Genomic DNA, 22,232 nt, shown 5'->3' on the forward strand with positions numbered 1-22,232 from the left:
GCCAGTGGCTTCACTCTCACTGTCACTCACCATGTCAGGAGTTGCTAGTTAAGCAGAGGCCAGCCGCTGTATCCCCACAAACTACACACCACAAACCAGCTTCCTAACAGTCAGAATATGCTTGAAAACGCACAGTGTATGGCTATAAGTTAAAGGCAAGTTGTAAGGTGTGCCGTTTTTTTTCTTTTTTTTTAACCGACCACACTGGTTCTACATCAACTAATAGTAGCCGACCTAAATTTTCTTAAGGAATTGGTACACAGTGTTCTTTACTGATGTCTGACACAGTAGCTAGTTCTCTAGGAAACTCAAATTTTTTTACAGCGTTGTCTGAAACAAATTCCTGTCTGGTTAGGATTTGTATAAATACTTGAAATACTAAAAGCAGGCTAGCTGTTGTCTAACTGTATCCCTCACTAAAATATACAGCTAACAGTGAGGCAACAGTAGGCTAGCTTCTCTGTTGGTAGCATCTGTTCATTACCTAGCTAAGACCACTTTTGGATATTGGTACAAGCTAACTGTAAGTCAGCTTTTGTCTAATGGCAGAGTCATTTCCTTGCTAACTGCACCTTTAATAGTGTGACTCAGTAAAAACACCCAGGCTAACATTAGAGCTAATGTTCGTTAGGCTTACCGTTAGGCCTAGTTAATGGCTAAATGTGCTGCCCTCCAAGGGCATTTAATGCTATCATAAAAGTTCTGTATTTAGGTAAGCTGTGACTTTGAAGTTTGACTTGTTTGGCCTTCCATGGCTACCCTAGTTCAATCCAGAGAGAAGCTGTGACACAGCAAAGTGGCAGACAGGAGTCAGCTAATATCAACTAATGCTAGCTGTCTTAAGTTCGTTTTTTAAGTGTTGGAAACATATGCCTGTAAGTATGGTTATGTTGGACAACTTATGATGTTGTGTGTTGAGAATGTGTCGTTTAGGTTATTTTTTTTATAGTCAAAAAATAACCGCAATGCTAATTTTTGCTGGCCCGTAAATGGGATTTTCTGTTATGTGTTAGCACCAACAGACCTTTTTTGACTTTGTGTAAGATGAATGCAGATGGTATGCTAGCTATACAGAGCATCATGTTAGGACATGTTATACAGTTTGGTTACAGTAAAAAGCCTATTCTAACTCTGTGTGGTGACAACGCTGTTTTCTGTTGTGTATACAGTTTTACAAAGTGCCTTTGCTTGTGAGGTCTCAATAAACAGCCAAAATAAGAAGAAATGGTCTCTCATTTCACAAAGACCTGTTTATTTATCTGCCAAACTGAACCAGAACATTTAGGGAGGGCAGAATACAAAGTGGTAATATTAGCTTTAGCCCTTAACCAGATAATGCACGTTTTGTTTTATTTTCTTTTTAGTTACTGAATTGTGCAACAGTAAAATGTACATGTTTGTTTAGGTTGTCTTCTTTATTTTGCTCAGCCAACTCTGAAAAAAATGAATTCTACAGTGAAGACAATATAAAGTTGTTGGAAGGTGTGGAATTAAGACTGACTTTGTGTAGCATTGTCTCCATCAGCATTCATTCTGCTCTGACCTTCTTTGTGTCTCGCCTGTTTGCCTCTGCTCTACCTGGACATCTCTGAAAAGGAGCTTATCTGCTGAATTTCCACCGCAGGTGAAGTTGGTAATTACTTTCCCTGGCTGCCATCATTATCTGGAGCTCTTTGGCTACATGGAGCCCAGAGATGGTGACAGGCATGGCTAACCATTTAGCAGCAGCACAGGCTGCCAAAACACAAACACGCAGCAATGTGACTTGATTGAATTCCTCAGGAGCAAAATTACGGCTTGCCTCGCCGCACTGCCCGAATCCCTCTCTCACTCTCAATGTGTAGATCTGAATTAAAGGTGGCAAGTCTTAAAGTGCCCAGGAGCCATGTTGGAAGAAGCTCAGTTTGAGATTTAAGAGCAGGAATGAGGTGTGCGTCGGTGGCAGCGGCAACGGGGGAAGGAGTAAAAAAAAAAAAAAAAAAAATCTGGAGATGGAAGAAACAAATATTTGAAAGAAAGATTATCGTCACAGCTGCACAGAGCCGAGATGTGGAAAAGACAGAGTAAACAAGCTCGGTCTCTGGGGTGGATGGGGGTGTTGTGGGGGAGAGAGAGACAGATATGTGAGCATGAAACAATACCAAGCGATGGAGTGAGAACAGGCGGAGGCAGGAGAAGAAGAAGAAGGTGGTGGTAAAGGAGGGCAGAAGGAGTGGAGGCAAAACAACACGAGATGAGTTTTACAGGAAAAAGGAGAGAGAGGGGCTAAAATGGAAATTCAAATAGCTGTGGAAAAAGGAATAAAAGCATGAAAGAGTAGGAGCTGCGTGTGAAGGTGGATGTGAAGCTATGTGAGCAGAGCACGCCTCTATGTGCATGGATGCATAAGCACATGGCACTAATTAAATACACTGTAGAGCTGTGAGCATAGTGACAGAAAAAAAACAGAGCTTCTAATCGGTCTTAAGGGAAATTCTGGTATTTTTGAACCCAGGCCTGTATTTATTTAATCTTTTTTCATGTTTTCATGCTTCAAAAGTTGTTGTCTCTGTCACTGACAGGCTTAGATTGTTATTCAAAGTGTCTGACGGCTTTACAGAAAAGGTCCCTGCAGAGATCAACCTTGTTGTCGAAGAGGAAGATGGTTTTTTTTTTTTAACTACAAACAGCTGTTACATTGCTCTCTGCTGAGATACCACACTACATTGACAAAAACAAGAACTTTTACTAACAACACAGGAATTTCTGGTCTACAGCTGCTATGATCAACTAGATTTTTTGAGTTAATATGAATGAATCTTTTAGGTTACACCAGTTAGTCCTAAGTTCTTGAGGTAAAGTTTGTACGGTTGAGTCTTGTGGAGTTAAGAAAAGTGACAAAAAAATTAAGTTTGATTTAAGAGAAAAATAGTCTTCCTCTATACCAAAAAGAGCAATCTAATTTTTCATCTTCTTTAGAGTAGCAGGCTTCATTTTGTTGCCAAAATCATCAAGCAATAGATATTTTGAAATTTGATATTAAACACGGATCAATTCAAATGTGCAATATTTCACACTAGTGCAGTAATTATTAAAGCAACAGTATTTAATGTTTCCATGGTAAAAAAAAAAAAAAAAAAAAAAAAAGTTTCAAAGTTGATCTTATAGTACAACTACTTTAAACAAGAAAAATATGTCTTTACCTTGCAAAGCCAATTGGCAAGATTCCATGTCTGTCATCAAAGCTCCTGTCTGAAACACTCGTGCCCGGTCTTAGAATTGACTGATCAATAAGCGTTATTTGAGGAAAACAAGACGATAGCTACAGGCAAATCTTCTTTCTGCAGACATCCTGCTTTTTGCAGTGAACAAGATCAAACATAACAATTAAAACAGCTCAACGCATCTAACGCATCAAGTTGTTTCCCAAATTCAATTGAAAAAATGCTACTTCTCCCGTCTCAAAATTTTCCAACCCCTTCATGACAAGCATCAAGTACTTAGTAGAAATCCCTTTTGCTTCTATGACCTTCTAGAAAACCAGAAACATAGCCAGACACCAGCTTTTGGCAGTGTCCCTGAGCAATCTCTGCACATTACTCATACGCAATGGCCTCAAGTTCAGTGATATTCTCAGGTCTGCCAAATCCCACCAGAGATTTTCTATGGTGTTCAAATCAGGCAACTATGATGGCCATTTTAGAATCTTCTGGGTCTTCCTCTGTAATCAAGCCATGATGAAATTTAAGCTATGCTTGGAATCATTGTCCTGTTTGAAGGTCCAATGACGCCAAGGCTTCAGTGTCCTTACAGATAGCATGGCGTTTCCTCTTAGGATTTCCTGATACTTCAATGAATCCATCTTACCTTCTACACGCTGCAGGTTTCCTGTGCCAGAGGATGCAAAGCAGCCCCAGAGCATTCACCCAGCCACCGCCATGCTTAATTGTGGGCACAGTGTTCTTTTCAGGATATGCTTTATTCTTCTTCCCCCAGACATACTGCTGATCCATCGCACCAAAAGTTCCAGTTTCGTTTCATAACTCCACAGAACAGAATCCCCAAACCTCTGTGGCCTATTTATATGATTTTGGCTGACTTTTCTTGTGCTTTTGGACCAGTAGTGGCATACATCTTGGAGTTCTGGAATGGAAACCAACTACGTTCAGAACAAGGCTTACTGTACTCACTGAAACCTCAGTCTTTGTTGCCACCAAGTTTAACTGAAGGTCTTTTGCAGTCCCACGAAGGTTTTTCGCAACCTGCCTTCTCAGATATCTGGTTGTAGCCATTGATAGCTTCCTTTTTTCTGCTCCATTCAGGTAGTGTAACCTCTGTTCCTGTAACTTTGAACTAGTGACTTATGCTTCCAACAGTATCCCTAGGAACATTCAGTGCTTTTGCTATCTTTCTGTATCCTGTTCCTTGTTTGTGAAGGGTAATTCTCTCTTCTCTTTACTTTTTGGACCATTCTTTTGGCTTTGCTGTATTTCTAACATGCAGTCAAATGTGACACTCAGCAAACCCCTGCAGTTCAGGTGAAGTCTGAATGAATTAGTGAAGCCCTTAATTAGCTGCATCAGTTGGCTTGAAACAACACTGGTTTGCATATTTGAACTGTTGTGAGGGATTGAGTTCAAAGGTCGAATGGAAGACTGGAGAAGTCATTCTAAGTTGCATTTCTGGTTGGATTAGGGGAAACCACTTGAAGCATTCATTGTGTTGAACTTTGATTGCAACTGTAGCCATAGCAGCAGTTTAATCAGAACATGACTGCTTTTAATTGAAAGAGGAGAACCATACTGGAAGCATTTCCAGGTGTGAAAAGTGTTCTTTCTCTTTCCCTGACCAGTTTTGTTTTATGCTCTTTTCATGTGTGTTGTGACATACTTTATTGGCAAACCTGCAGTCTAGTTTGGCCACTTGGCCAAGTGGTTTTCTCCATCGCATCTGTAGCATTTTCTAATGTCAGGCTGGGGCTTGGGCCATGTGACCTTGATCTTGTTTGTCGACCCCACTGCTCTGTTCCATTTACCAGGTTCTTTCATACCATGTCATCCACAATGTATCTTTTTGCTGTCTCCATTACTTAAACAAACTTGAGTGTTTTTTTTCAAAATTCAGTCCATCCTCTGACAGCAACCTCCGCTGTATCCTGTCTTCTTTAATGCCATGGACTAGACAATCTCTCAACATCATCGCCAATGAACGAACGTTACAGTTCTGCACCAGCTTTCACAGCTCTGCCACACAATCACAAACACTTTGCACATTACTCTGGTGCCCTCTGTTGGCTCTATAACATTCCATAGTCACTTCATAACACAGGAGAAGTCCCTAAATTATGACATTTTAGGATTTTATTGAAAATCTGAACATATTTATGATATCTTTTATGGCACCAGTTTTGAACCAGTAAACCCAAGAAGTTTCCTGAGAGGTGTCAAGAACAATTGGAGTAACGGTGTGGCAAGCAAATCAACACAGACATACAGACAGATGGATACACCACCAATTAAAGTAGTAAGATACAGTATATATCTTTCACCAAAAGTTGATATTCAAGTTAACTTTATGATCAATCAAAATAGCCATTTAGCCATTGGCCTTACACTTCAACAGCTGAATACACTTCATGGACTCCACATTCAAACACGTTGTAAATAACAGGCTCTAGAGTAATATTCTTGCAAAACCTGTTCAGTCTACATGGTTCTATGGCTTCTCAAATGTATGTTGTCTTTGTTAAAGCTCCATTATTTTACACCAGTACAGTTGCTCTCTGATACTTTCTCGGCACTGAGCTGAATTCCTCTATATGTGCAACTTAATATCCATCCATATAAAATACTTCAGTGACTCATTTGAAGGCCCTTCTCTTATGTGAGACCCATATAGAATAATAGATGTTTGTGTTCACTCACAGCGGAAGGAGATTCATTTCTCAGTGGCGTTATGAGCTCCTGTGGGATTTGGTGTGATGTATAGAAACACACTTCCTCTGCATATGAAGAAGATTCATCAGTAAATTCTAAATGTGTATAAATTATAAGTGTGAGAGAGAGTGTGTGCATGTCCATGATCAGCTGTTCCCAGTTGGACTGAGACTAAGGCATCTGCCAGCTCTGCATTAATGTCGTCTAATTAGAGAACAACACCAAAGAAATGATTCTTAAGTCACATGGAGGAACATTTGTTGTTGTTGCTGTTACCTGCAGATATGACAGTGCGTTGCCGGGTTACAGTTAGAGGAGGTCTGTTGTTCATGAATCATTACAGTTAAATCCACTGTGTGTCCACGCCTTTTACTGCTCTGATTAAAGCAGATCTATAAACTGTGAGACCCGCTGCTGCTAAATCTGAACAAGCATCTCTTAATCCAGTCCTGACAAGAAATCTATTCTTTTAATCGAGCTGCACACAGAGCAAACCCAGACTTTAATCTCTGGAAAGTTTCTATGATTAGGAGAAATTTTAATAACCAGAACTATTTTTTTTAATTCCTGATGGAACGACAGGTTATATGCACAAGAAACAGCCATTGTTAATACTCCAAGGGTGATTTATAGGATATTTCATCAGCCATCATCCAGCTCACACTTGAATGTTTAAAGGTCATCATCATGCAGCAGCAAGGTCGTTCTGTTCTTGTGTAACGTCACCAGCATGTCGATGCAGATCACAGCCTTCACAGGCTTGTATTGTTTCTTTTTCAATAACCTCATCTTGTCTTTCACTGGTAATAACTTCTTCAGTGTACAGTATTAGAAAAATAAAAATGAGGGCACGTAGGTGGTTGAGTGGTTTAAAGTGCTACCCATGTACATGGGTGGCCTGGGTTTGAATCCAGCCTGTGGCCCTTTACCTCATGTCTCTCCCCACTCTCTTCCCTGTTTCCGGGTCTATCCACTGTCCTTCCTCTATCTAATAAAGGCATGAAAAGGCCCAAAATAAATCTTGAAAGAAAAAAAAAAAGAATTAAAAAAAAAAAAAACTAATAAAATTATGAAAAGTTTTCTTGCATGAAGTCACAGTTCATGTTGCTAATGAAAACAGCCTTCAGGGCAGTCTTATTCATACTGAATAAGAGTGCTAACAATGTCAGGTCACCGGGCACCTGAACTTTAGTAGTATCTGTTTTTTAAAACTGAACTCAAGAACTTTACTGCACAAAAAGAGAACTAACATATAGAAAAGTACACTTTCTTAAACGAAATGTTGTTTACACTTTCAAAAACCTGATTTCAGACAAGAAATGAACAAATGAAAAATTTGTGTGCAAGACTCATTTAAGGCTGCATACTTTACTTTACATTTCTCCCTTAATATCACATTCAGGAAACATTTCTAACATTTGAATTCAACTTTTCAGAGGCCACCCATTACTGCCCCCCTCCCCCTCCACCTATCCCCGCCGGCTCCTATCTCCCTCAGCATCCTGAGCCCTACAGTGAAATGAACTGCCATGGTTAATTCTCAAACTGATCCCTCTCCTTCTGTCTGCACAGAGGGAGGAAGACGAGAGAGTGAGGCCGAGAGACGGGTGGGGGGGGGGGGTGTTGAGAGAGACAGAGCCACCCCAGCAGGCTGAGTTCAGTGTGACAGAGAGTGATGCAAACTTCTCCTCCTTGTATTGCTGCCATTCTTTTCTTTCATCACCACTTTTACAATCCTTTTCCTCTTTTACTGTAAGACTACATAGAACCCCGACTCCACATCCCCCTACATGATGATTCATCGATCTGCTTATCACATCAGATGACTTGATAGGCAGGGTAAAAAGAAATTAAATCTTAATTAAATTTTCATCTTTGACAAATTTGTCTCCATGGAGCTACCATATGCTTGCAGGGTATGGAGGAAAACATCAACAGAGACTTTTAGAGATAAAAACAACACAAAGGTGCATTTTCCTGTCAGCCTTGTGCTCTTTCTTCTATTCAGCAGGGACAGCCTTGCATTCCTATGGATTTCTTTTCTCACAGCGTTATTACATTATGGATTTTTTCCTCTCCAAGACAAAGTATAATAATGCGCTTTATACTAAGACTGTTTTTCATCACTCTCAGGGCAGAGGGGGGTGTGCGTCCTTGTGTGGTAGTTATGAATGCTCTGAGGAGGAGGTCTGGATGAGCACCTGAGTGTGTGTGTCACCTTTTTTAATAATGTGCTGTCAATCTGAGCTCAGGGATCGGCCATTTCACAAATCCTCCCTCAGTCTCATAACGCTGATCCTCTGGGAGGCAGAATAAGTCATCAGCCAGCGGCCCAGAGTCCTCGAGCTGCGCGAGGAAAATCAGAAATCACAGCGGAGGCAATAAAAGGACAGGACGGGATAAAACTGGGCTTTTAAATTAATGCCAGCCCTCTCGAACTGAAGCCCCCGCTGCTCATCATGATGCTGTTTAGGCTGACGTACGATAAGGACTGTGCTGTGGATCCAGGGTTTCATGGTGCCTCTCATCCTTTTCATCAAACACTGCAGCTTGATTAGGAGCCCAAAAGTTATTACTATCTTTGTAGTTACCCCTCCAGCTTTTCTGGATACCCAAAACATGAAGCTATTTTTAAGTAACATGAGGAAGATATCTGTCTTTGAAAAACTCAGCAGCAACATCCAAGAGATCTGTTCACTTTAATCATCTGACAAACACCTGTTTACTTTATTACCAGGACATCAAGTCCCACCTCATCTAAACCACAAAATGTAAGGACATTTCTTTTAGGTGGATTATTCTTTTGTTGAAACAGTGCTCCTTGGAAATAAATTGTATACCATTGGAAAGGCTGTTTATTTCCTCTTTAAATAGTGCCACATTTGAAAGGAACATGCATTCCTGGGATGGGCAGCAGAGCTGAGGATGTGAGTTGCCCCCATGAAAAAGACTGCCAAATCTTCTGTTTCCTCAACCTGTCAGCACATAGGAACCGTAGGCTGTCTTCCACAAATTTTCCGTCAAGGTTTGCAGGACAATATGGCAGACAGCTCTCTGCCCAGACAATCCAGAATAGACTGCATGCAACCAATCTTTGGTCTCATAGGGCTGCCAGGAGGCCTCCCATGACTGCCCTCCACTGTCAGCCTGCTGGTGTCAGCAATAAGTGCACTAGAACCTGAAGTTGGGAAGACCTCTTGTGTTCAGCGATGAATCCAGATTCTGCCTATAGCAGTTGGATCATAGGTCATAAGTGTGGAGAAGATGCGGATGTGGATAATGCTATGCTTTAATATCAGCATAGCATTATCTGCATCTTATATAAGATGAGTACCATCTTTCGGTGGAGGTAGTGATGGTGTGGGGCGGCATCTTTCTCACTGGAAAAACGAGGCTTATCATCATTGGAGATAAGGAAGAGTGAGCTGCACAATACAGAGAGGTCTTGAGATGAGATTCTGCAACCAGTGGCAATCCCACATCTCCACAGTCTGGGACCAAACTGCGTCCTCCAAGATGACAACACTCGCCCCCACAGAGTGGGGTTTATCAGAGACTACCTCCAGAATTTGGGAGTGAAGATGAGTGTGATGGCGTGTCAGCAGGTCTCACCTCAACCCCATTAAACACTTGTGCGATCAGCTTGGGCGTGCTGTTCATGCTAGAGGGACCAACACAACCACATTTGTGACAGGCTAATTGAAAAATGGGATGCCATCCTACAGCAGTGTGTGACTAGGCTGGTTACCAGCATGGCGAGGAGATGCCAGGCTGTTGAGGCTGTGTATGGTTCTTCTACAAAAACCTGTTTGATAAATAGATTGTTAGATTGCCAACATGTCTTGTTTCTTCAGACTCCAATCATCCAATCCACTAAACACCAAACAAGAGTCAAAGGCTGAAAAAGCTGTTTGGCATTGGCAGAGAGGATTTGGCACATTTTTCATGGGCACAACCAACATACTCAGCTCTGCTGCTCATCCCACAAATGCATGTTCCCTACAAATGTGTCACAATTTGAGAGAGAAATAAAAAGGCTTTCCAGTGGAATAAGATTTACTGCCAAGTAGCATTATTACAACAAAAATGTTATACTAAATTCAGTATTTAAATTTAGTGAATATTGCATCTTGTTGTACAGTACAGTACAGTAGTGAGAAGTCTAAAGCATGGTTTCAGGCTGATTTTGACCTGATTTATAAGTATTACTAATTGGTGGTTGGGCTGAAACACTGATATTGATCCCTAACTTCTGTCTCTGCTCTGGCACAGAGCAGTCAGCTGTGCTCTGACTAGAGTTTCTTGGTTCAATCCTTCATGTCTGTTACCGTCGCAATGATAAAGTTTGGTAAAGCATAGACACATTTTGTATTCCTGCCGAGTCTGTCACAATAAAGCCTCCAATGCTAAATGGTGTGTTTTCAGCAGCAAAGAAAACAATGCCATCATATAAACAGGAGAGAGACTTAACTTCACATAATGAGTTATAAGGTATACCTGCAGAGTTTAATACAGGATGAGAAAATGAAACCGAGACTTTTTGGCTCTAAACTGTCTTTCTGTCGCTACATAAATGTGACTGTCTGAGGATTGTATTTCCCATGAGTGGGCGTGGCTTCAGCTCAGTTAACAGGCACGCCCACAGCATCCTAGAGCAGATCCTACTGCCTAATTTTTCCTGATTTTGAAGCTTAATTTAATGAACTTAGAGATGGTTTTCATTGCTGAAATTTGGCCAGGTGGTTCATAACACAGTGGCCTATCATACAACAAACCTAAAATACAGAATTGTTTATCACTTTGCAGGGACTTTAATGTTTATGAGCATCTCATAAGATCTTTACAGTGTAATAAGTGTAAAGCAATATTTAATAAACAAAGACCATAATTTAAAGTATTGCCCGTTGCTGCTGTGAAGTGACCTTGCTTAAAAGCTAAAATATAAGTGGGCTTCAAATATGAGGAATGAAAATAAAGTTAAACTGTAGTTTAAAAAGCCAAATCCAGTCAGAGGGAGATGACTGTGAGTCAGACACAGTGCTCACATTGTTGTCATTCTGCACAGTATAAATTGGAATTTTGATTTTTGAATCTTTTTGTTCTTGAACAATATGTTATGAAAAGCAAATCATAAAAAAATCCTGTTTTAGTCAGCGGCTTGTAATAAGTCAAGGTAGAGGGTAATATCTGTGGAGATTCTTTTGAGTCACTCTGGGGCTGAATTACACTATGTTCAGGTCAAATATTTTTTTTAAAGTTCTTTAGAAATGGAACATTCAAAATGTGTAGTCCTGTCTGTCTTTACTGCTTTTTCTCTGAAATACTTGAAACCATTTTTCATGGCATCAATGTTGCTTTGCAGCCTCACAGGTCACCATCTCTCTGCAACAACAGGACTACGATAGTTCAACTGGGATGATCCTTAGAAGAATTGAATTATTTAAATGGTTATGCAAAATTTCATCCAGATTTGTGTTTGAATATCTGCTTTGTCGTGTTTGTGCACACCCGTTTAATCCCACACATGTATTCAGTGTTGGTGCAATTGTACTGGCGTATTATGTTTACTCACAGATATTAGCCGTGCCCTTGGGGATGGGCAGGTAGGAGCCGGCGCTCCACGCTCGCCCCTGGTAGTTCCTCTTACAGCGGCCACAGTCGGGCCCGGTGGTGTTGTGCTCGCACTCACAGCTCAGCTTCTCTTTGTCGAACACGCAGCTGTTGGCGTGAAGGTTGCACTTGCACCTGTCATAGAGGAGGGAGGACAGGGGTGGGGAGGGGGGAGTTGAAAGAGGACAAACATGTCAACATGAGTGAATTTTAAAGGAAATAGAGGAAGCTTTTATTCTGTCAGACAATGTGTCTGAAGGACAGTGTGTCCTTGACTCTTGGTGGTGTTTGAACAGCTAGAACGGCTCAAACAGTTTCTTCTTCCACTTCAAGAGGAGCTAGTTCAAAAGGAGAACAAATCTGGCATCATTATTTCCTCCCTTTTCTTTCTGCCTACCCCCCACCCCCCTGCACTTGGAAAGGTAGCTCAGTTTTAATTGTCCCACAGGAGGACGCATAATTGTGGTAAGGTCAGAGTCACTGGGCGAGGAGGATCAGGAGGGAGAGGAGGCTGACGTTGAGGAAAACAAGCTGAGTTAAAATGTGGACCCAGCAGACGGAGAATAAAAGTGAGGAGGCTTGCAGCTCTGAACAGCTTCGAGTTAGCCAGAGGGTGGCGTGGAGCTACGTTCACTATGACAAATTAATATGAGATGAGATCTTAGAAGCATATTTCCAGTTTGGAAAGAGGGGCTCCCTGAAGGTGCACTAAATCCTCCCTCACATCCGGCTCACCAGAATCTCCATTTAACAATAAACTCAGCAAATTCATTTTGTGCTGCAGCTCAACGAGCATTGAGGGGATTTCTACCTGTTAAATTAATTTATGATCCTCCAGCAGCAGAAAGAACTCACAGGAATTCAGACAACTTTGGATGGTTAGACGCTTTTTAAAGAACTTTAACAACAGGAAACCACATGACTCATTGATGAAGCTATGAGACAACCTGTTAAGAGTCTGATGTCTCATTCAGAAATATATTTATTTTCTGTTCATAAATAGAAACAGTTCAATTCCACTTTCAAGAAGTGCCATCTTTTAACACAAATGTCTTCCTATAGCTGTCAAAATAACAGTGTACTGCTACTTCTAATATCGTCTAAGATGTTCATGAAGAGGGCTATGGGACTGTAAGGAGAAATGATACATTTCAATGTCCCTTTTTTGGCTATTTATGATATTTTTGCAATGTGCAATAATAAGGAAGAGCATGCATGAGGGACAGACATACATTCAAGGCCTCTTTGACTCACTCCTCCTTCTACCAAACTTTCAAACACTGCCTTCTTGAGCTACCATGGACAAGAAGATGTAACATGAATGCCAGCACACCTTAGAGCTGTCTAAACGGCCATTTATACTCCCTTTACGTACAAAAATGTATACGTCCTTTTCAGACAATGTTACCATCACTGCTCACATACTTCCATGCCCAAAGCCAAAAGTTTATGATAACAACAAACTCAAAAACAAACACGGCAACTGTGGAGGAGGTATTGATAATGTACGTCTTCCATAAAAGACAAAAACGGAGGCAGCGGTTCTAACCAACTCGCACAACTTTTCCTCAAAAAGTTCCGCCATTGTTATTTCTTCTTCGTGTCTCACTAGAGCTACGTATCAGGTAGTGACAACAACACTGCCCCCACGGTTTCCGGTGTTACTGCTCCGTTTGGCCTGTATCCATAAGCTTTATGGAAATGTGCAGAAATACGGACGAAATGAATGCGAAGCACACACAGAAGGCGCCGTCTGTATCCGTATCCGTATTTAACGTTGAGCAAAAATGGGCCCTAACACTTTACAAGTGCCTTGCATCTTGTCTTGTCATATTGTATCATATTGTTTCTTACACAGGGCCGCCTCTGGCCAAAGTTAGGCCCTAAGCAGGTTCTGATATGGGGCCCCCCAACACTGCCCCCCCTGCCCCCTACTAAAAGAAGTATTGCAATAATAAGAAATACAAAGTCTTTGCAATGTAGCCTGAGTTAGATGCACATAAAAGACACCAAAAACTACCACATACCTGTGCCTTTCAGTCACAAAAATTATCATGCTTTTAATGATCACATTCCTTGTAACAAAATAAATAAAATAAAAATAACATTGTTACTTTCCATCTGTCCTTTTTATACAGTAATCACTGTGGGTTAATTATTTTCATTATAACATTACTCCCACTTTATAAGCTATTTGTTTTATTGGGTTCTACTCAAAATTAAACTAGCATAAACCAGAGGATCTGGCCCCCCCCCCCCCCCCCCCCACTTCACTCACACGCAGCAGCTCATCTGTTTTGCTTTCTTTCTCTTCCTCACTGGTTTTCTTCTTAAGTGTTATCATCAGAAGCCTTTCTTTAATTAACTCAACGTAAAATATATGTTGTCTTTATTTATTTATACCCACAATCTGATTTCAAACCAGCTGATTTGCGCGAGGAAGTTTTACAACGTCAACTATTTCCTGATCAGAACCAGTGTGGGAACTTTAATACGTTTTATCATATATTCACAAACTAAACAATGGTAGAAGTTACCTGTGGTGTACCACAAGTTTTAGGTCCTAAATACTGCCCCTCGGCCGAATCATTCAGAATCATAAAGTCTCCTTTCACTACTACTGTAGACAGCAGAGAGAGTAGACTGGAAGCATAACAGTCCCCAGGTGGCCGAATACTTTTGTCCATATAGTGCATTAGCATATCTGTCTAGATCTTTGCATCTGTTGAAATTTGTCCCTTTAAGTGTATCAAATCATACAGCACTGTATATTATCACGTTGTGTCACACAGCATTGCATTGTGTTGTCTTATATCAAGTTGCATGGAAGTTTTGTATTTTCTACCGTCGTTGCCATATTGTGGCCCTGACCCAGTCTATTCCTGCTGTCCTGGTGTCCTACTGTTTGAAAGTCCAGCTTCAGTCCCTCTCTGTTTGACATCTGAAGCTTCATCCTGTTTGAATCTCAAAGATAACCTTGCTGTTTCCAAAGCGTAACAGGAGTCAGCATCGTATGCCAACACTGGCCGCAACTTTAGATACAAACTGAAAAATCTAACTTCCAACAGGCGTGACTCATCGCACATTAATGGAACTGTGTTTGTTTATTTTGGGACAAAATGCTGAGAGGCAGACAGGCTGACTGGCACTGTTCGAGCCTTTCAAAGTGCCCTTTCATTCAGCCGCTTTTCTAACAGGACCCAGGTGAAAGGCATCTCTGCGCTCGTTCCCGAGGCGGAGAGAGAGAAAGAGACGCAGAGAGAGGTGTTGACGAGGGAGATGACACAGATAGCCCCACAGTTGTGTTCACTGACATCTTAGCAAGAACGACAGCTGGTCTCTCTCACCCTGCACATTCTGCTTCACTGCAGCTTAGGCTGATCCGCCCATTAATTAAATAATTTGGAGGAAAGTCTTAAATCATTCAACTCTCCTTGACCCTAAAACCAAATGTGAGTGCTGCTTGTTCCAAATTTAAGGCTGTGAGCTGATCCTGTTCCCAGAGGCTTCACGGAACTCACAAAAAATCCCGCCTGATATGGAGACTGTGGTCACTTTAACACAGACAATGCAAAGAGAGTGATGGCAAATTTAAATTTTGTAAGGTTTGAATTTTGATTCGAACTTTGAATTTGATTACTGAAGCCATAACAGTTAATAAATCCACATGTTAATAATAGTAATCCTCATCAGGATGCAGTAATCGAATAAAGTAATAACTGTGACATAAGGTGTGCAGAAGTCACCTTTAATCTGTTATTTCACGATCACATCTTTTTAATGATCATATATAAGTAATGCTGTTCATCTCATTTATAGGTTATAGCTGACACTCTAACCCCTGGGTGTGTCTGTCTGGCAGAGTTAAAATACATCATAATCTTTGAGGGTTATTAATAACTACAGATAAAAATGTTCAAAGTTGACCTTAAATGACTTCTTCTTCAGACAGCTTTCTATAAACTAATCTTAAAACACAGCCTTTCATGTTAAAACAACACTGCTATAGTGTATTTAAAGAAACCAGAGCAGATATTCTTTTTCATTTCACACTCTGGAGCCTCTCATACAGTCCACGTTGAGTTAATTTACCATGACGTTTGAGTTTAATAGAAAGCAGCAGTGTCTGGGATGGAAAATAAGCTGAAAGCTGAAGTTCCTCTAGTGTCCAGTAGAGGCTCGCTTCAACTGTGAGCCAATCCCCATAAAGGCCCATGTTAAAATGTTCAATTTTACAGCAGGAATACATGTTTACAGCCTGGCCTTTCTGTGCCCTTTATGTAACAATAGACCATCCAAAAAGTATGTGCTTCAGTTAACCAGTCATGTTATTACATTGTTTTATTTACATGTTAGCAACAGTTATTTTTGTTTATGAGAACCACACCTGGCTTGTAAGCACATTCAGTGTTTACAAGATACTAATTTTCTGTATTTGTGGTAGCTGGGCAGGAGAGTCAGGGTTGATGGACTGGTTCATAACAATCTCTGGACCTCACAATGAATTTAGCATTATGTAAACATATCTAGTCCCTTTGTTCTTTCCATATTTTCACATCCATATATTGGTACTTCTGGCTTCTGAATTACAATAAAGTAACAGCAAAAGTGCAAATGAAGTGAAATAAAATAAAATAAAATAAAATAAGAGGGCACTATTGTAGCTCAGTCAGATCTAATGAAAGGCCAACAACCCCCTCCTGAAAATGCAATTAAATTAAACAATAGAATAAAATAAAATGAAATAAAATAAGATATAAAACCAAAAAAATAAAACTAAAAAAAAAAAAAAAATACAAATGAATAATACAATGAAGTGGAAAAAATAGAAAATTAATAAAATAAAGAAAATTTAAAATTAAATCTAATAAAATCAAAGAAAAAGATACTATTGAATAAAATGAAAAACTTCAATAAAATAAAATCAAATAAAATAAAACAAAAATTATTTGAAAAAAAAAAACAACACTCCACAGTGGTCATCACAATCTCAACCTAGATTGAAATGATATATTTCAAGCTGTACTTGTTAAAATCTCGATGATAATGGCTTACAGGTCTTAAAATAAAATTAATATTAGATATTGAAAAACATATTTTCAAAGAAGTTCTTCGAATGAGGTTTTTTGGAATTATGCATAATACAAATACACAAATTCCTGCATCAATGCAAAATCCTGAAGTGCTCTAAAACTTGCTGGTGGACGGCTGTGTTGACTCTGTTTGATAAAACACAGTGAATCAACATCAGAAGATGACCCCAAATCAAGAGCCTATTTCAGATGAAAGTGAATTTAGCTTTTCATTTGTAAATCAAGGGTCCAGAGTCTGGAGGGGCACAGAATACAAGCTGTTTGAAGTCCAGTATGAAGTTTCCAGTTATGATTTGAGGTGCCATGTCATCTGACATCTGAAGGTGCTGGACCACTGTGATTTGTCAAGTCCAGAGTCAAGCAGAGTCATAGCTGTCTACCAGGAGATTTTAGAGCACTTCAAATCTGAAAAAAGACCAGACGAACATAATTTTCAATCAATTCTTTATGAAAATGTGAAAATATTGACCCATGAAAAATGATGATTGACATTTCAAGTTGACTTGGATGCTGAATTATATTCATCAAAAGAGCAACTGTGTATTCCCCTTACATTATTTAAACCAATATTCTATCAGTATTTCATGTGAAAGACCATCCAACGTATTTCATTTCTCTATCTCACCAGTGAACTGTTCACTTAGATTGCTTTATTTATTATATGACACATACCGTTATATTATCAAGCACATTCAATACATTATCTGCAATAAAAAACTTTTTCAAGCCTTGAAAATAACACATTAAAATTAAAGCTTTTTCAAGCATTTCAAGCACCCATATGAACCCTGCTTTCCAGCAGGACTTGGCACCTGACTATGGTATTACTGTGACTGACTGGCCAGCCAACTGGCCTGATCTGAACCCCACAGAGAATCAATGGAGCATTGTCAAGAGGAAGAGACACAGCAGAGCCAACAATAAAGAGGAGCTAAAAGCTGCTATCACATCAGCAGTGCTACAGGCTGATTGCTTCCGTGCCACACAACAGTGATGCAGTAATTTTTTGCAAAATGAAGCCCCAACCGACTGATGACTGAAGTTAATGAACACACTTTTCAGAAGATTGACAATTCTACATTATAAATCCTGTCATTGGTCTTATGTGCCTTTCTGATGATTTGAGATGCTGGATTTTAAATTTTCATGAGCTATTCCAGCATTTGTGGGATGAGCAGCAAAGCTGAGTACGTGGAGTTGTGCCCATGAAAAATTTGCCAAAATTTATCTGCCAATGCCAAACAGCTTATTTTGCCATTGACTCTTGTTTGGTGTTGTTTAGTGGATTGGATGATTAAAGTCTGAAGAAGCAAGATATATTGGCAATTTAACAATTTATTCCCTTAACAAAGAGGAGTCTTAGTCTTAGGCATCTCCTCCTCATGCTGGTCACCAGCCTGGTCATATACCTCCTATCTCCAATTTTCAGCCAATATCAAAAAACAGCCCATGCAAAAACCCTGCGTCTCTTTGGATGGTGGCACCTTAACAAAGCTTGAACTCCAACCTTTATTTTTGCCAATCCAAAACCTTGTAACAACACATAAGCTCAATCAGTAACTGAATGGTAACGCCAACTTTGCAGAGGTTTTTTCCCCATTTACTTAAACATACGGATTTTGGAGATCAGAGATTTGCACCCGACACCAACAACATACACCTTTTGTTCTGCTACTTAGAACACTAAAAGCATTTGCAACTATTTTTGCAAGTTCCCTTGATACTGCAAAGTCATTCAAAAAAAAATGGAGAGCTGCTACAATTTCAGGCATTTAAGGCCTCAACAATCACAAACAAAAGCATCAACATCCTGGAGGGACTTGTATTCCTGCCATCACAGTAATTTCTAGCCCAACCTGACACAAAGAGTTGGTAAATTAGAAAATAGAATCATTGATTTGAGCTGAGTCGATGTCCATTAAAAGTCCTGCTCAGTATTTCTTTGCCTCTCTGTTCTAAAGTCTTGCTTGTTACTGTCTGAGTTAGAAGAGAGGGAGGGGAAGTGGTGTGAACTGACTTCACATGGAGCCCTTTGTGGTTTAACCTTCAGCTTCTTTTAACCTCGCCGACGTTTTAATCAGCATCCAGAAATGATAGCGCCTTCGGCATAATGATGGAGACCGCCACTGAGGCCCTGAGGGTCTCAAACCCACCAGAGCTGCTGTGCTGCCAATCAGAAGTGGCTCCTGGATGTGGATACCAGGGGAGGCTCGCCTTTCTCACAGCTGCACTAGAAACAGCCAAACAAATGTATATTAACAGCATTTTAATGGCAAATTCCCTCCAGGGTTTGTGAGCGTACAGTGATGTGGGCCTGCTTCACTTTAAACACTTGGTTGGTTTTCTTGTCCATCACTCGTTTTATCATTCTCTTCATCTCTTGCTCTTTTTCATCCTCCTATTAGTCCTTCTATTTTTTTACTCTGCTTCACTATCTCCCATTAATAAATATTCATGGAGCCAAGGCATCTTTGTTTTTGTGTGGTTCTCTCACAGTGATATTGCCTCAGGCATTATTGAGCGTGCCAGCCACCGGCTGTGAGCTAAAGGTCCTGATATGTATTCATAAAATTACCCATGAGGCTCTGGGCTGAAATTGCTACACTGGCAAAAAAATAAAAAACCTCGACTGAAGTTTAGATTTCATTTTGTGTGAGAGAAAGCAGCAAACACTCTTTTATCCAAGTCGAGTTTAAAGTTCTCCTTGAAAAACGGGGCGGTAGGAGATATTGTTTGGCGTAAATTTATTATATTTCTTTATCCAGGTGTGAGTGGAGCAGCCGGAGCTTACCTGCAGCAGTGTGTCTCTGACCTCTGCAGTAATGGGATTCTGATTGACACCATGGGTGCAGGCGACATATTGCGACTTCCTGCTGATGATGGAAGCAACAACAAACAAAAACAAAGCAGCCCCGTGCCCTGCTCCTCACACTGAGCGCCCTTTTCCTTACTATCACCTCAGCCATTATTCACAGGATTCCATTCAGCCGACGCCGCTCCATTTTGCTCAATGGTGCTTCAAAGCCGCAACTATCAGCCAGTAATTAATAGTAATTATCCATAATCCAAGTCTACAACATTGCTGACACACAAAGCTGCTGATCCCAACAAATTGAGCAGACTAAACTCAACATGGTCCTTAAGTGGGTTAACGAAGTGAAGCAATTAAATTTCAATCCAACGCCCAGGTGTTTTCATAGCAAGCCAATTGGGTCAAACGCTCGGTTAATAAACTCCCTTTAAAGCTCAGGGTCTGCTGTAAATGAGCAGCTACTTACCAGGGGGGGTTAAGGGTCAGGCAGTGGGTTAGTAAGGGATGAGGGGTGGTATGGAGAACACCCCAGCTTAATCATATGTGATGAACATGAAATAAACACGTAGGAGGTTGCTGAAAATGCCATTAGGTCCAAGTGTGTAGACATATATACACCACATACACACACAAACATGATGGAATTCACCGTACAATAAATTTATCCCATCTGATCCCACCTAATAAAAACAAAGTGTCATTCAACTAACAAAGGATTATCATTCTGCACTAACAAAGCCGGCACCTGTGATGCTAGCCATTCTAATAACTGGAGGAGAAATTTAACATTTTGAAGCCTAGTGTTATGTCATGTAGGATATTTTAGTCATGCACCCAGTCATGATCAGCTGACAGCCAGCCGATCCCAGTACGCCTCCTCGCTATCACAGCCAGTCACAACTTTTTCTCTCAGCACAGTGGTGTATTTCAGTATGAAGTACTTCTCACTAATCCCTGATGGCATTAATGTTGATGCATAATGCTGCCACTTCTGCTGGCAAAGCTTAACCTCCTCCACCCCAGCCCCATATTTTTCACTAATCCCTACTAGCATTTATGCTGATGCGCCATGCTGCTGCTGCCGGCAAAGCTTAACTTCCTCCACCCCAGCCTCCTCCTTCTCACTAATCCATGCTTGCATTAATGCTGATGCATAATTCTGCTGCTGCTGGCAAATCTTCCCCTCCTCCACCCCAGCCTCCTCCTTTATAGCATAAAGCTTGCTGCACCATCATATTCAGATTCATGCTACTATGGATGAATTTCTATTGAACTAATTTTATTGTATTCAACATGCATTGTCTTAAAAGTATCCATCCATATGGGGTTTCTAGCCACGTGCTCCCTGGAAAAACAAATCATGCTACTTGACTAACCCATGGAGCATCTTTTGAGCAGAGCCTTCTCCACCAAACTGTAAATCCATTTTGTAATACAATGCTTCAAAGTATGACGAACGAGTTCTTAACTGATTTATCTTTATCAAAGAAATGGCCAAAAGTGAATGGCAATTATGATGATTATTTCAGGCTCAAAGCATGGCTTGTACAATTTTGACAGCTGGGTTGTTTGTCTTTATTTTCTTTGCTTAATTAACTCTCAGATATCAGCCCTTGCATGTCAAACACCAAACACTGTGAATCAGGATTAACTGCTGTATCAGCCTCAGTTTAACACATCATTTTTCTTTTAACCTCACCTGAATTAAGTAAGGTAAAATAATAAAACAACAATAATTTAAAGCTTACTTTAAGAGCTGAGTAGATAAAGAAGAGTTGTACAGTAAAATATCATACTTCCTTATTGGCAATAAAAACAAGAGAACAGGTCTCCAACCAGGTTGTTCAGGCAAAGTCACACCTCTATAATAAAGTCAAAGACACAGCAACACTGATTTATTAAACTATCCTCAGGCAAGAACAAAGCAGAGAGTCAATCTCATAGCAATACAAACTCAAACTGATGAAGAATATGCTCTTATGTATTATAAAAGCACATAAGGTCACAGGTGGTAACTCTAACTCAGTGGATAACTTCACGCATGGTGTCAGTGTGTCTCCTATCAAAAATAATGGTACATCAGAAACATGAGCAAAAGAACCCCTGCAAGAATCACTGTACAACAGGTAATATCCAAACACAGCTTAACCCAAGGGCATGATGGGAAACTCCGCCAACCTATCACCCAGATTTGACATTTCAGTGGGCGGAGCTTAAATCAACTGACTCTATGGAGCTGATCGAACTATGGTTGATTACCACGTTTAACTTACTCCAACACTGAAGATATTTCACTCAGAATGGAGTTAAAAATAAACTTTGGGAGTTAAAAATCAACTCTGAAACATCAACACTCCAGTTTTTTGCTACGTCAAACAGCTGTTTTGGGATTTGACTTATAATCATTCTTTCTCTATGTGAGTCAACAGAGGTGGAAAAAGAACAAGAGTATAGTACTCAAGTAAAAGTACAGTTACTCTGCCTCAAACTTGCTGTAGTAGAAGTAAAAGTACCGATTTCAACATGTACTAAAAAAATCACAAGTACTCCCCAAAAATAAATAAATAAAAAATACTCAATTACAGCAATTTGAGTAAATGTAGTTGGTTGATTTCCACTCCTGTCAAGCAGTCAGCTGAAATAAACATGCCTGTGGCAGGAAATGTTCCCTACTTTTGACATACTTTTCTGTGAGGCGCTGTCTTGGTCTAAGTTTCACAACTTTGTTGTCACCTTTTCTGTATTCCAGAACAGTCAGAGGCTCTAACGTAGGTTAAGTTAAATGAAGCTGAGGAGGAGTTA

General features: G+C 40.2%; 1 protein-coding gene across 9 annotated transcripts in view; it reads right to left on the reverse strand.

Annotated features, from left to right (window-relative positions):
* Positions 1–22,232, reverse strand: part of ntng1a (netrin g1a) — a 201,558-nt gene that overhangs the window by 42,448 nt on the left and 136,878 nt on the right. For all 9 annotated transcript variants that reach the window (XM_041814502.1, XM_041814499.1, XM_041814498.1 and 6 more), the window contains exon 4: positions 11,488–11,660. In XM_041814502.1, coding sequence (XP_041670436.1) covers positions 11,488–11,660 — 173 coding nt within the window. The remainder of the gene's footprint in view (positions 1–11,487; positions 11,661–22,232) is intronic.

The sequence above is a fragment of the Cheilinus undulatus genome, linkage group 19 (assembly GCF_018320785.1).
Source record: "Cheilinus undulatus linkage group 19, ASM1832078v1, whole genome shotgun sequence".
In the NCBI taxonomy this organism is placed as follows: Eukaryota; Metazoa; Chordata; class Actinopteri; order Labriformes; family Labridae; genus Cheilinus; species Cheilinus undulatus.